Source organism: Eulemur rufifrons, chromosome 4 (assembly GCF_041146395.1).
Source record: "Eulemur rufifrons isolate Redbay chromosome 4, OSU_ERuf_1, whole genome shotgun sequence".
In the NCBI taxonomy this organism is placed as follows: domain Eukaryota; kingdom Metazoa; phylum Chordata; class Mammalia; order Primates; family Lemuridae; genus Eulemur; species Eulemur rufifrons.
In genome coordinates, this window is record NC_090986.1 from 64381098 (window position 1) to 64397676 (window position 16579).

Here is a 16579-nt window from a genome sequence, read left to right on the forward strand (position 1 = left end):
GTTATGTCCAGTAGGTAGTTGGATACATAAGGAAAATGAGAAAAATCTAGTTCTAACACAATAGATTTGGGAGCCACCAGGATATAAAGTAAGTGGGGCCAATAGAGTCCGTTATAGCTATGAAATTTCAAATTATTTCCTCAAGGCTCATATCTTGTTCACAATTAGTGACATTTTAGGAAGGGAGACTGCTAAGGGGCAAATAAGGGAGTAATATATCTTTTTTAAAAAACAATATTAAGTTTTTTATACCTCTAGAACAGGGATCTCCAAAGTAGAGTGTGTATACCATAGGGATTACCGAAACCAATTGCTGGAATAGGGAATGAAACATTAGAACTTCTATTTGTGTGTTTTTCTCCTATTTTAATATTTTGGTATAGATTTTAGTTATATATGTAATATTATAAATAATCTAGAATATATATTTGAATGCATATTCAAAACTGATCAAGGTATATGATTAGTTTGGAGGCCATTACTCTGTATAAGTAATTAAATTGCTACAAATGAAGACTTATGGAAGTTTCTATACATTTATCATTTCTTAGATGTAAAAATTAATGAATACTCATTTGATTCCAAAATTTTGCATTTAACTTCTGATAAATTTGATTTTAAGCCCTAAAAAGATTTCATTTTGTATCGATTTTGAAGTGTTTGTCTTTTTCTTGTGAATGTTATGTAATTTAGGCATTGCATTTTCAAGTATTTTCTTTCAGTTTATTGGTGCTTTTAGCAGTAAATCAAACTTTACTAGCAAAACTGAGGAACTGGGTAAATTTTGATAGTGAGAGATACTTAAAAGTGAGTGCTTCTGGCATTTTGTGTAAGTAGTAATAATAAGACTTTTTCCTCTAGCCACCTCGTACATCTCATCCTATAGTGAAGTTTTCCTGTACAGACTGTGAACCAATGGTTATTGACAAACTTCCTTTTGACAAATACGAGTTGGAACCTTCACCACTGACTCAATTTATTCTGGAAAGGAAATCTCCTCAAACATGTTGGCAGGTGAGCTGAACAACAATAGTGATTTAAAATTTAAGTGAGGTGTTTCTTAAAATGCTAAATTGAACCAATGGTTTATATAACATTCTTTAAAGGTTGCTAAATATAAAGCTTTAACCACTCCTTCTTTAACAGGTATATGTGAGCAATAGTGCAAAATATAGTGAACTTGGTCATCCTTTTGGTTACTTGAAAGCCAGTACAGCACTAAACTGTGTCAATTTATTTGTGATGCCTTACAATTATCCAGTCCTTCTTCCCCTCTTAGGTAAGTTGTTCTTGTCACATTCTCTGTGACTCAGCATATATAAAAATTCTCCTAAACACAAATGTTGGAAACATTTCTTCCTCATTTTTCTTGTCTTCTGGAAATTAAGGAAAATATTTTGAATATTCTGAAATGTTAAACCTACTAAAGAAATAATTATAACAACTGGTTCATGTTTGTGGTAAATTGAAAGTTGGTATTGAAACACCTTTTAGTCTCCAGATTAATAATGTTATTATATTTTAAATTTTAAAATTAAAGATTCTATTTTTTTTGCAAGTTAGATTTCTAACAGTCTTAGAATTGGTAATGTAGGCTTTCTGTTTGGTACATAAGGCATTTTGTAGTCACAAGATCTGAGTGCATATTCTAAGAATTTGTCTGTAATTTTCATTTGGCAATTTTTTTAAATGAAGAAATTTATTCCAGAGTAATATGATAAAAGCCTAAAGTTAAAAGTTACAGTCAAAATATTAGTAGATATATTTTATAGAAAACGTGCATACTTTTGTTTCTTTCCTCAGATCTATTTTGTGTTTAGATCTAGGCAGGGCATAGATTTTCCTTGTACATTTTCTGATTCTGCCTTCATTATTACATGTAATTTCAGACCATAATTGGCACCTTTTTATTTTTGAAATGGTATTACAAATAGAAAATGCCAGAGCAGAAATTTTACTATGTTTAATTTTGTTAATAATGTATGTTTGGCCGGGCACAGTAGCTCATCCCTGTAGCCCCAGCAGTTTGGGAGACTGAGGCAGGAGGATCGCTTGAGGTCAGGAGTTTGAGACCAGCCTTAGCAAGAGCCAGATCCTGTCTCTACAAAAAATAGAAAAATTAGCTGGGCATGGTAGCGTGCACCTGTAATCCCAGGTACTCTGGAGACTGAGGCAGGAAGATTGCTTGACCCTAGGAGTTTGAGGTTGAAATGAAGTGAGATGTGATTGATGAGGCCGCGACACTCTAACCTGGGCAACAGAGTGGAGACTCTGTCTCAAAAAAAAAAGTCTTATGTCTTTTGTTATCTCTCACACATAACAAAGCAAACTTTCAAAAGGAAACTTTGACTTGATTTGTGTGTAAAAACAATGAGTGATGATAGTTCATTTGTATTATACATTTCTAGATGACCTGTTTAAAGTGCATAAAGCAAAACCAACATTGAAATGGAGACAGTCATTTGAAAGTTATTTGAAGACAATGCCTCCCTACTATCTTGGGGTAAGAATGTTATTGTTAAAAGTAGAACTTGTTATAAAATTTTTTAATAGGCTTATAGTTTATTATAGGTATTGTAAACTTTTATTTATTGCTAGTATAGATTATATGGTATGAAAATTGAGTGTACAAATGACCAATACAGATGTAATGGTAAAGATAGGTTTCAGTGATTTGGAGAAATGATGATGGTGATGATCATGAGAACATTTATATACTGCTTACTCTAGGCCAGGTACTGTCCTAAGCACTTTATACGTGTTAACATCATTTAATTCATATAGTTACCCTATGAGGTAGAAATGCTGCTGTTTAATAGATGAAAAAACTAAGGTACTAAAACATTAAGTAACATGTCCAAGGCTACATAGCTAATACATGGTGGTTATGAGGGGGACTGGAATTCAGTCTGGCTTTAAGAATTTAGGCTTTTAATCTTTACTGTTGTACTACCTTTTCAAATGGCAGTTTTGTGATTACAGTCATCCCTCGGTATCTGTGAGGGACTGGTTCCAGAACCCTCCTGTGGATGCCAGAATCCACGGCTGCTGAAGTCCCTTATATAAAATGGCATAGTATTTGCACAGAACTTATGCACATCCTCCTATATACTTTGAATCACTTTTAGATTACTTATTAGATCTAATACAGTGTGAATGTTATGTGTAAATAGTTGTTATACTGTATTGTTTAGGGAATAATGTCAAGGAAAAAACAGTTTATACATGTTCAGTGCAGATGCAACAATCCATTTTTATTTTTGCCAAATATTTTCGATCTGTAGTTGATTGAATTCATGGAATGTGAAATTCACGGACACAGGGTTGACTATGTTTCTTTTTAAGGGTACAAAATGGTTTTTGTTGTATTATTTCTCAAATCTCCAAAAATACCTTTTTAGGTAGATAAATGTATATTTTCATAGAATCACATGCTTTTAGCAAACTTGATTACTTTAAAACTAGTATGTCACAGTAGGTAAGACCAATAACATATTTTGTTAAATAATTTTTTTGTGAAAAATAACTTTTTAACAAGAAGACCTAAACTAAAACCACCTTTATTACTTCTATTCATGCACTATTATTACAACACTTGGCTATAACTCATCTTTCTAAATGGTCACTAATATGATTAGAGGATCAATTTCCTGAGCTTTGAAAATCATGACATTTTATAATTGTAAGAGATAAGTTGTATTGAATGTCTAGCACACAGTGCCTGCCATGTAAAAGGGTGAAAAGGAAAAAACATACTTTGAATAGGAGCTGTTACATATGTTGACTCATTTATGTTTTGTAGCAACCCCGAGGACTTAGCCGAAGGTAGATAGATATTAAATATCAGAGCTGGGATCTGATTCCAGTTTGACACCAGTGCTTATATATACTTTCTAATGTCAGTGGTTATCATCCTTTTTCTGGCTCTGTCCCATTCACATATGCTAGACGCTCCTGCTAGTAATATTTTTTATTGCACAAAGTGGTTCTAAATCCCTCCTTAAAATTGAAAGTTTTTTTTTTTTTACTATGCCACATCTATAATAAATATTAGACTGTATTTTCCTCCTGCTTATGTTTTCCTTGTTTGATTTTCAGCTCAGCCTATTACTACAGTAGTAGAAATCTTGTATTTTCTTTGAGTCCTTTTTACTTACTACCTAAGCTTTATCAGCTCTAGCACAATGTGTCTCCTTTTCATTTCTTCCAAATTTAGTATATCCCGGTGGTACTAAGGTGTCCAGCACTTCACCCTTCTTGCCCTAGGAATTATTACAGCCTCTAATCCTGTTCAGCTATTTCAAACTGCTTTTCATGCCACTGACAACCATAATATTGAAATATAATTATGATTATATTATTTCCTTGCTGAGGAAAAGAAGTAGAAATAATATTTTTGGAAAAAATTTTAAAACAAACTCTATACATGGAACCATCCATCTTTAACAAGTTTAATATTGAATGATGTTTCCTTTTTTTTCCAATAGCCCTTGAAGAAAGCTGTTAGAATGATGGGAGCACCTAACCTAATAGCAGACAGTATGGAATATGGACTTAGTTACAGTGTCATTTCATACCTCAAAAAACTGAGTCAACAGGTAATGTCCAGAAGTAGAGCGAGCCAGCAAGTATTTTGAGTGATGGTGGTTAAGATGCTTAACACGCTAGAAGCTAGTTCTTGGTGGTTCTAATGGAATTCCATTATATTAATGTATTACACTTTAAAGCCATTTATATCATATTAATGTAATTCTGTCTCAAGTCCATGGCTGTACTGTTTTGAAATGTTAATTTTAAAGTTTTATAATCATTCCTGATTTATGAAAATGGCTTTGTTTGATGTGCCCCTAGACTTGCTATATGTGAACATTATTTATGTTACTTTTTGAGAAATTTAGATATAAAATTGTTTTTACTAAAAAAAAAAAAATTAGTTTTGCTTTATGTTTTAAAACCAGATTTTTCTTTCAAAATGGGAGGGTTTTTTTTTTTTCTTTTTTCTTTTTTATTTTAAGTTAAAGGCAATTATTCTGGATAAAATGGGAGTTCTTTTGAAATGTTTATAAAAATACTGAATTTTGTCCTTCTTGCCATAAATCACATTTATAAATACTATGGTAGTCAAGCAGTATACAACTTAACTGATTGCCAAATTATTACTGCGTTATGAAATATATTATTTTTCCAGTTCCTCTGACATCTGTAACTACTAATCAGGATACACTTTGGAAGGAGTCAAAATACTATTTGCTTTCTAGTAAAGGAAACTGTTTCATTATTTGCCATATATATGAACATTTAGTTAAGTGCTAATAACAATGTTTTTAAGTAAAAATTGATGATTTTTTTTCCTAATTTTTAGTAACCTGAATTGGGAATATACATTTGCATTTAGGTACATTTATATTTCATGGTTTAAGTGTAATGGGTATTAATAAATAAAATAACAGTTGAAATTATTTGTCTTGCTTCAAAAACTTAAAGTTGTAATGATTTAATATCATAAGATATTATTGTTTAAGCTATATTTAGTTTACCCAGTACTTGATATAAACTATGCTAATTGTTTTTAATTTCTTATATACTTCTAAAAATATAATAAATATTTAATTTATAGAAGAGCATAACCATTAATATCTGGTTTATCAATTTAGATTATATCAAGATAATTTTTGTTTATTTTTACTTTAGGCCAAAATAGAGTCTGATCGAGTCATCGGTTCTGTAGGCAAAAAAGTAGTACAGGAAACGGGAATTAAAGTCCGAAGCCGATCACATGGTTTATCAATGGCATATAGGAAAGATTTTCAACAACTGCTCCAGGGAATTTCAGAGGATGTCCCTCACAGACTGCTAGACCTTAATATGAAGGAATACACTGGGTTCCAAGTTGCTTTGCTGAATAAGGTAATAGTCATAGTAATTTAGTACTACTCTAGTTACATTCTGTTGTGTCGTTGAATAAATCACATTTTTTGTTAACTGACGTTGTCCAAACTTTAAAAAGTACTTCTAATACCACCACAGAATGATCATTATACTATTGTTGAAGCATCAGATTTTAGAATTAAAACAAACTTTGTACATGGCATGTGAATGAATGGATGGATTGATGAAGAATAAACTAACCATTCATTTTATAGATGAGAAAACAGAGACTTAGAGAGATTGCCTAAAGACAATAGCTGATGGTAGAATTCACTGTAGTTTGGGACTTTATACTGATGACCTTAGGCCCACAGCATGATTCTAAAATGCAAATATCTTCATTCCAGCAGCCTTTTTGTAGAAATAGGCAAGCTGATTCTGAAATTTATATGGAAATGTAAAGGTCCTAGAATAGCTAAACCAATTTTGGAAAAGAAGAATAAAGTTGGAGGATTTACATCATCTGATTTTAAAACTTACTGTAAAATTACAGTGATCGACACAGTATGGTGTTGTCATAAGGATAAACATAAATGAGTGGAACTGAATCTAGATGTAGGTCCTCACACATATCAATTAATTTTTAATAAAGGTGCTAAAATAATAAATGGTGCTAGAACAATTGGACATCCATATGCAAAATAATGAATTTGATCCTTTAACTCACATTACTTGAAGTGGTCATGATCTTAAATGTTAAGAACTAAAACTGTAAACTTCTAGAAGAAAATATTGGAGAAAATCCTTGTATTGTTGGGTTAGCAAAGATTTCTAAAATACAACACACAAGCACAAAACAAAAAATGTCCATAAGTTGAACATGACTAAAGTTAAAAAAAAAATTGGTTCTTTAAAAGAAACTATTTTTTCAACAGGCAAGGTACAGCTTGGGAGAAAATCATATATTGAATAAAGGACTTGTACCAAAACATATATAAAGAGCTCATACAACTCAATAATAAAAAGACAAACATCCCAATAAAAATGGGCAAAATATTTGAACAGATGCTTGACAAAAGAAAATATACAAATGCATATAGGAATATGAAGAAATGCTCAACCTTATCAGTTAATAGGGAAATGCAAATTAAAACCATAATGAGATACCACTGTGTAACCAGAATGGCTAAAATTTTTAAAAGCCTGAAAAATACCAGGTGTTGATGAGGATGTGGAGCAACTGGAACTCTTTATACGTTACTGATAGAAAATAGTTTGTATTTTCTTATGAAGTTAAACATATATTTTCTTACAACCAGCAATTCTATTGTAGGTATCTACCCAAGAGAAATGAAAATATATGTCTGTATAAAGGTTTAGTATACAAATGTTCATAGCAGCATTATTCATAAACTAGACAAAAAACTGGAAACAATCCAAGCGTCCATCAACTGGTATAACAAATGTGGTATAACTATATAATGGAATACGACTCTGGAATAAAAAGGAACAGACTGCTGATACAAAAACAATATTACTGAATCCCAAAAACATGCTAAGTGAAAGAAGTCATACAAAAAAATCAAATATTGCAAAATTGCATTTATAAAATGGAATATAGACAGACAGAAAGCAGATCCAGAGGTTGCCTGGGAATAGGAATAGTGATTGACTACAAATGGATCCAAGGAACTTTTTGGAATGGTGGAAGTGTTTTAAATAGAGATTGGGAGTGGGAGTCACACTATGTTGCCCAGGCTGGTCTTGAACTCCTTGACTCAAGCAATCTGCCTTGGCCTCTCAAAATGCTGGGATTACAGGCATGAGCCACCATACCCAGCCCTTTGGATAGTGGGATTGTAGTGATGGTTTCACAACTATACCTTTACTAACTGTATGCTTAAAATGGGTGATTTTATGCTGTGTAAATTTTATACCAAAGCTGTTTTCTAAAAATCTTCAGTTTTTAAAATTTGGAAATTTGCTTTTACTTAAATGAGTTTACTTCTATTATCCAGAATATTTAACAAAATCTTTAGAGTTAGATGTGAATTTGAGATTGTTTTGTTGAACTCACTGTCAAATTTTCATCTTTTGGCCGTAAAACTGTCCATTAAGATTGTATCATAAGTCTTATTTTACTCTTTAAAGCTAACTACTTACAGATCTTATTTCCAAATAAATGCCGCAGGTGAAAGATTTTAGTCTCTTTTAATTCTATGTTTGACAATGAATTTTGTCCTTTAATGTTTTTCAATAGGATTTGAAGCCACAAACATTTAGAAATGCTTATGACATACCGAGACGAAATCTTTTGGATCACTTAACAAGAATGAGATCTAATCTTTTGAAGAGCACCCGCAGGTTTCTTAAAGGACAGGATGAAGGTTAGATCATGGTTTTAGTATTTGTATTTTTAATATTTTTTTCTTTATAGTCTGAAAAAGCATAGTAAGGTAATGTAAATTTTGAAGAATTATTACAGTAGTGTTTATATTCTCATTGGAAATTCAAACAGGTGAATTAAAAGGTTAGTCATTCCTGATTCTCTATCCTCCTTCCTATTGTTATTGTTGCCCCAAATTTTCTTCCCCAGAAGTAACAATCTTTGCTATAGTTTAGTTTTCTTTTTAGCTTTCCTCATGTGTTTGTGCACAGAGACACCCCCCTACACACACACACAGACACAACACACACACACACACACACACACACACACCCCCATGTCATTTTCTTGAGATATACTAGTATCTGATGGTTCAACTCTGGATGACCAGTAACATGGCATGTTCTGATTATTTCCCTCAGCTGTATCCATGGCACCTACCATAAATCAAGTCACGCGAGGCTTTAACCCTTGCCATCTCTGATTTAAGCATTCTAACAGTAACTTTATATAAAAAGGGTTATCTGTGTGACTTCTCTTTTCTACTCTTCTATACTTCTGTTTTCTACAAATTCTACTATAATTAAATTCTATTAATTTGGAATAGAGTAGAAGAGATAAACCTTTTCATGGTAAAATCACATATATTATTCTGTGTACTGAAATTAACTGCAGTATTTTTGTTTTGTTTAGAAGATGAAATAAATATTTTAAATTTTATTTTAAAAGTCTAAAAGAGTATGCCATAGTATTTATAATTGCACCAAACTAATTTAGAATATGTGGTAGGGGAGAACTCTTATTGGGTAACACTAGGTAGCATTCATATTTCAGAAGACATTATTTGATAATGACATGGAGTGTAGTTTTAATGAGGTTAACTTTTGTTGTTGTATTCTGTTTGAAAGATCAAGTACATAGTGTTCCTATAGCACAAATGGGGAATTACCAGGAATACCTCAAGCAAGTACCTTCTCCACTAAGAGAACTTGATCCTGATCAGCCTCGAAGGTTGCATACATTTGGAAATCCCTTTAAGCTGGATAAAAAGGTAATTTTTGAAATGTTCTGGGACATAATTTGTTTGTGGCAGACATTGTCAATTTAACAGTTAACTCTGAAGTAAGCCGAAGCTGTTTTCCTGTTAGAGTAATAAATGTCAACATAGTTGGAAGATAGTTGTTTTAATTGGAATTGGGATTGGTTGTGCGGTTTAAACATTATATGTAAATCTAAGAAAATTCTATTCTTTTTTTGTTATAGGGTATGATGATAGATGAAGCAGATGAATTTGTAGCTGGACCTCAGAATAAACATAAACGACCTGGAGAACCAAATATGCAAGGGATCCCTAAAAGACGTCGGTGTATGTCTCCACTACTAAGGGGCAGACAGCAGAATCCTGTTGTGAACAATCATATTGGGGGAAAAGGACCACCTGCACCTATGGCTCCAGCACAGCCAGATCTTATTAAATCCTTTCCTCTTCATAAAAGTAAGAGTTATTTTGTTTGTTTGTTTATTTTAAATATTATTTGTTGCTTTTTGGTTCCTTTTCAGAGAAGACATATTTTTGTCATAGATTATAGAAAAAAACTGATCAGTAGAGTCCAGTGAGTACCTAGAGAAGGCATTTGTTTATTCTAAAATAGCATGTAATCATTTTTGTATGTCTTTTTAATGAACATTTGTTGAACATTTCATATATTTATGATGCTTTATTAACAGTCATGCTCTAAAATATCATTTGTAAATCTTAAGTATTTCCAAATAATAGTTTTGAAAAGGCCATTATCACTATGCACAGAAAGATGATTTTCAGCTTCATTTTAATTCAGGGATGGGGAACCTGCAGCCTTGGGACCACATGTGGCCTTCTGGATCCTTGAGTGCTGCCTTTTGAGTGAATCAAAATTTTAGTGTTGGATTTGTTTGAGGGGCTGCACTTGGGGATCTGGAAGGCTACATGTGGCCTTGAGGCTGCAGGTTTTAATTCGACAACTAAATATTAAATACACATGCTATTTTGGACAATGCTAGATTTTGAGGTCTAGCACTGAAGAAGATAGTAGTGATCTCTGACCTCATTTATAGTCAGCAAGGAAACAAAGTCATTGAACAGATAATTAAAAGTATGATGAATGTTACAAAAGAGAAGTGAAGTACATTGTGAAAGCATTTGGCAGAAGGATTTAACATAGTCTATGAGGTCAAGGCACTTTACTGAAGGAGTTATGTTTGAGGCAAAAGCTGTGCATTTGCCTATGCTAGAATAGTAGCCTAAAAAGAGTATGTGTATAAAGTAGGTATAAAGGTATGTTAGAGGTACAAAGTAAAGAGAAGGACATTGAGGGAACAGAAAGAATTCATTATAGCAAGAGTGTTGGGCATGAGGTAAAGAAAGAACTGAAAGACGGGAGCCAGATCATGGAGGGCCTTGAAAGCTATTGTCAATATTCTCAACTTTATTCTAAGGACAGTGAGCATGGTTTTTAAAAGATGGTGACCTGATTAGCTGCCCTTTTTTTTTTTTTTTTTTTTGAGATAGAGTCTCACTGTGTTGCCCAGGCTAGAGTGCAGTGGCACAGTCACAGCTCACTGCAGCCTTGAATTCCTGGGCTCAAGTGATCCTCCCACTTCAGCCTCCCCAATAGCCCTGATTAGCATTTCGTAAAGACCAGGCTGATTGTAATGTGTGGAATATTATCAGGGAGGAGGAGAAATGAATGTAGGGAAACTCATGATGAATTAGTGAACTTACCAGTTATAGAGATCATACATAGCTTATAGCATCCTAACTGCAGAGAAACCAAATAGTATATACGTCCTGATGGAAGCATACAATACCACCTCTAAAGCAGTCTTAACCAAAACAGCCCCAACTGAACATGAAAGTGATCAAACCAATTTATAGGAAATACAGGGGATAGAGAAACATGTTAAATGACAAAACAGAGATACAATTAGCAAAATTCAGATTGTAGAAAACTCAGCAGGACCAAGAATCTGTTGGGTTTTTTCCCCAGGAAAAAAAATGCCTAGTAAGAAGAGAGGTACAGAAGGATTTTATAGATTCAAAGGTAGTTAATTGTAATGTAAAGGCTTTAATTGACCTAGAATCAAACAAAAACTTTTCCACAAACAGAAAATGTATAAGGTAATTGGAGAATATGGATACTGACCAGATATTTGTTGTTATTAAATAATTATTGTACATGCACAAGGACCAGTTAGGAAGAAACCCAGGGAACAAGATGCCGGTGACCTGGCAATGGGATTGCGAGAAGACTTTGTATTTGAGAAATACTTGGACATATCAGCAAAGGACTTGGTGACTGGGTCTTGGGGCCATGGCAAGGGATGAGTAAGGCTTCTGTCCTGAGAGACACAGGGTGGGGTCGAAGAATAGATGATAAATAAGTTGAGTTTAGAATTACATATTAGATAGTCAAGTAGAGATCCTAAGTTAGAAGATGAGTATTGAGTTTGGGACTCAGGAAAAGAGTACTGGGCCAGAGGGGAAGGTATGAGAGGCAGCTAACTGCCCATTGGAGTGAATAAAATCTCACCAAGGGAATTTGGGTGAAGGAAAAAAGTCCAGAACCAGAACCTCAAAAGTGCCAAAGTTAAGAGGAGAAAGAACAGAAAAGGAGATTGAGAAGGAGGAATCCTAGAAGTAGGAGAAAATGGGGAAGAATTTAATGTCATGGAAGCTAAAGCAAAAGATAATTGAGTGGTTAGTGGTCTCAGATACTTAAACAGCTCAATTAAGAGGAATGGAAAGATCCAGTTGGTCTTCAGCTATCTTAGCAAGAGCAATTTCTGTGGAGCAAAGGGGACAGAAGCCTAAAAAGGCATTAAGGGAGGGAGGAGTTGAGAAGTGAGAAAATGGAGACAATGAGTGTAAACAACCAGTTTAAGAAATTTAGCTGTAAAAGGAAGGTGGGAAAAGAGTGGTAGCCAGAAGAGTTCACACCGTTGAAAATGGTGATTTTGCTTTGTTTTTAAAATCAAAGACACTTGAGTGAGTTTAAATGCTGGTGATAGAACCAGTAGAGAGGAAGAGTTTGAAAATGAGAATGAGAGAAGGCATAATTGGCACAGTATCAGTGGAAGGCAAGAGGGAATGGTCCAGCGCACAGATGAAAGAATGCTACCTCCAATGAAGCAGAACAAGTGGAGGTCCAGTTTAGTTGGGGAAGAAGTAGAAGAAATTCCTGGCCCACAGCTCTGCTTTTCTTTCCTCTGTGAAGCGGGAGGTGATATATAACTGCTCAGAGGGAAGGGGAGATTGGGAAAGTTGGAGGTTTAAATAATCTTTGTGGGAAAGGGAGAAAAGGTTGTGATTGTAAGATAGGGCAGAGAGTCCAAGTAGAGGTGGTGGCTGTGACCACTCTGTAGAGCTGGGCCCTATTTCTCCAGCAGTGCTCTTCATTTCAAATGCAGGTCTGGAGGAGGCAGATAGAGTGAGTCTTCAAATCTGGGGTTTTGCCTGGCAGGTGTCATGGGAAGACAATAGAACAAGAGAAATTAGGACATGGGTAAAAAATGATATATCTTGGGCTATAAGCCTGATATATAAGAAAGTGGCTATCCAGAAGGGATCTGATTAATAGGAGGGAGAAAATAGAGGAAATGCTGGAGGAAAAGTCTGGCTGAGTTAAAGAACAGTAGCAGGAGTACTGCAAAGATATGGATTACACGCCCCCATTCCTGAATTTGTGCTGGATGTGAGAGGCAGAAGTATAAGTGGAAAGTTCTTTGGAGATAAGAAGTTGTGGAGGGAGGCCATGTTCTTGACAGATGATCTGCTTAGAGTCACCACAGCACTTCTCAAACTTGAGTGTGCATGTGAATCACCGGGGGGGTCTAGTTAAATTACAGATTCCCATTCATTCTGTCTGGGCTTGGGCTTAAGGAGGAGCATTTCTAGCAGGCTCTCTGATGGTGCTAATGCTGCTTGTCCACAGACTACACTTTGAGTAGTAAGGACCAAGAACGAAGTCCGGAGGGACTTGAAGGTGGAAGGAAGGCTGTGAACTGGGTGCCGGAGACATCAATGACTTACAGGCACGTGCCCTGGCATTCAATATGAGATAGTGATGAGGAGAGAGTGTCGGTGGCATAGTGGAGTCTTAAAAGAGCAAGAGATTTACAAGAGTGCATAGGAGAAATCTTGAAATGGCACTGGCAGGTGAGGGAATCAGTGATTCCATGTCCTGATTTTAGGCCAATGGAAAGTATGTGAGAGAAAGTAATTTCTACTTCTGGTCTGAAAAGGAGAGCAGTTTATTATAGGAAAAGTGGGTTTCAGTTAAAGCATAAGTTGTTATAGGGAATATTCAGTAAAGATGAGTTTGTAAATAATAGAATGAGATTTAGGAGAGAGTCAGGAATTTGGGGGATTTGTGGGGATGAGTGTACAGGGGCATGTGAGTAAACAGGAGCTTACCTTTTAGGTGATAAATGAGGACAGTAGAGAGAATTTAGCAGGTATGTTGGAGGCTGGTGAGCAATCAGAGAACTTGAAATTCAGTTGTTTCAGTGGGAACAAGTCTAATAATCTGGTGTTAAGTGGCAAGCTTGAACTCTTGGGGTCTAGTGGTCTAATGCACTGAAAGTAGGCACCAGGTTGCTCAGCATCGCTCAGTTAATGATGACTAAATGAATGGTTATAAGAAAAAGGTGCACGGTGAAACATGACCTGTTTAGTGCTATGTTCCCTGCAGAATTTGGGACAGTATAAACTGCTCAGTGTTTACTTTTGTCTCTGCAATGATAAGTCAGAGGTAAGTTGGAATGAGTTAGAGCTCTCTAAGGTAGAGATGACCATGATAATTTTGATCATATATATTTCACTAAAGTATCAAAAACCTACTTTGCAAATAAAATTGCTATAGAATAAAGCAGAGAACTAAAAACTGGTTGAAATTGGCTTTATTTTTTTTCCCCAGGGGAAAAATTGCACAGATTTTATAAATATTGTGAATGTTTCACTTTGAAATCCACCATATCTTAGGCAAAGCTTAAGAACCATATCACATTGTTTGTTAATTTGGATTAATCAAGAAAATCAGTTGTGACTTGCTATAATGATATTCTTTTGTGGCTTTGTTTACTCTGTGCTTTGAGATTAGATCTCATAATTTTTTCCCCTTATCTTTGTTTTTAGTTTCAGAGACCACTAATGATTCGACAGTAATAGATGATGTGGTGGAAAATCATGTTGCAGACCAACTTTCATCAGACATTACACCAAATGCTATGGATACTGAATTTTCAACATCTTCTCCAGCCAATTTATTGGAACGGCCAACCAATCATGCAGAGGCTCTTGGTCATGACCATTTAGGAACTAATGACCTCCATGTTGGTGGATTTTTAGAAAATCATGAGGAGCCAAGAGGTAAAGAACAATGTGCTGAAGAGAATATACCAGCATCTTCACTCAACAAAGGAAAGAAATTGATGCATTGCAGAAGCCATGAAGAAGTCAATACTGAACTAAAAGCACAAATAATGAAAGAGATCCGAAAGCCAGGAAGAAGTATGTATAATCAGAGATAAACCTCAGATTTGATTTCTGTGTATACTTACCCCTCCTCCCCCAAAGTCAAATAACTGAAAGCATAGACATGATTCAAGATCACTCTTGAACAACATCTGAGCTTTAAAAGATTTGATTCTTTATTCAGCTGACAAACACTGAATATCTGCTATGTCCAAGGTATTAGATAAGGTAGGCAGCAGAGACTAAGAGTGGAGGAGGACCACACAGATAAGTTACACGTAGCTCCTAGTTTCTCACGTGAAAGGAACCCATAGTATTTGTCTAACTAGCAGCAGAATTTTATTTAATTTTTTTATTTTATTTTATTTTATTTAGAAACAGGGTCTCACTCTGTTGCCCAGGTTGGAGTGCATACAGTGGTGTGATCATGGCTCACTGCAACCTCATTCCTGGGCTTGAGGGATTCTTCTGCTCAGCTTCCCAGGTAGCTGAGGCTACAGGTGGTCACGACCACACCTGGCTAATTTTTTTTTTAAGTGTTTGTAGAGTGGGGTCTGGCTGTGTCGCCCAGGCTGGTCTCAAACTCCTAGCCTCAAGCGATCCTCCTGCCTCAGCCTTCCAAAGTGCTGGGATTACAGGTGTGAGCCATCCTGCCTGGCCAGCAAAAGAATTTTAATATAGCAGCTAACTCAAAAAGATATATTGAAAATTAAATGACTTTATGTCTCTAAAGTTCTTGTAATAGTGCCTATCACTGTGTTTAGGATTTAAACTACGATAATGAGCAGGATATGTTTAGGCCAAAAAACTAAAGTTATGAAAGCTATTTATATGACCACAAAAGAAGTAAAAAAAAAAAAAAAATTTAATACTACTGGCATTTGTTCAGAAGATGTTAACAGATCACCTGCTGTAATGGTAGTACAACGACCTGGGTGGGCCAGAAGTGGGTAAGAATCAGTCCTTGGCAAAGTTTTATATGAAAACTTTCAACTGAAATAGCACACTTAACCTATTTGATTTTTCTTTTTTCCTCTTCCGTTTATCCCCCATGTTAGCTATAGTTTAGAATTTAAATTGTAAGGATGGATTTTTGTAAAGGCCACTTGCCTCTTACTGTTCAATGGTATTACCAAAAAGCTATTTACTCATCTTTCTAAGCTTTACATTTGATACCTCAATGGGAACTTTTAACAAAAAAGCAATATTGAACAAGTTGTTTTATCTTTGTTGATATATATTTTGTTTTATATATATATGTTAAAATGAATTATCAAATTTCATTATAAATATGAGTGGTGAAATTTTTATGTAGAATGTTGTCTCTACATCTTAATCTAAACTATAGTAGAAAAATATTGAATAAGTACAAATGAAAGCCACTTAATTTTTCTTTTATTTTAAGAATATGAAAGGATCTTCACTTTACTGAAGCATGTGCAAGGCAGTTTACAAACAAGACTAATATTTTTACAAAATGTCATTAAAGAAGCATCAAGGTAAGTATTGCGCATTATGAAATGGTGATGAAACGAGTCCCCAGTTTATTTATATAGGCAATATTTTAACGGTTTTGCACTTGTGTTGTTTATACATGTATATGACACACCGACATACAGATAAGTACTTACTATTTTTTAGTTTATCAAAAGTTCACTTAGAAAGAAAATAGCCCCATACACATCTTCAGAAATTACGGACCTTTTCTCCCTGCAAATTACTATATACTTGCATAACTCTTGTTTCATCTTCTCTGTAGTTTTTTGGGGACTTTATATTTTACAGCCTTTAATTTTTCTTTTTATATATTAATT

At 34.6% G+C, this 16579-nt stretch overlaps 1 protein-coding gene across 2 annotated transcripts in view; it reads left to right on the plus strand.

Moving 5' to 3' along the window:
* The window catches only part of INTS6 (integrator complex subunit 6), an 84478-nt gene that overhangs the window by 65867 nt on the left and 2032 nt on the right, over positions 1–16579 (plus strand). For both annotated transcript variants that reach the window (XM_069467700.1, XM_069467701.1), the window contains exons 8-17: positions 862–1014; positions 1147–1279; positions 2409–2503; positions 4488–4598; positions 5692–5907; positions 8129–8255; positions 9163–9305; positions 9518–9749; positions 14427–14801; positions 16171–16264. In XM_069467700.1, coding sequence (XP_069323801.1) covers positions 862–1014; positions 1147–1279; positions 2409–2503; positions 4488–4598; positions 5692–5907; positions 8129–8255; positions 9163–9305; positions 9518–9749; positions 14427–14801; positions 16171–16264 — 1679 coding nt within the window. The remainder of the gene's footprint in view (positions 1–861; positions 1015–1146; positions 1280–2408; positions 2504–4487; positions 4599–5691; positions 5908–8128; positions 8256–9162; positions 9306–9517; positions 9750–14426; positions 14802–16170; positions 16265–16579) is intronic.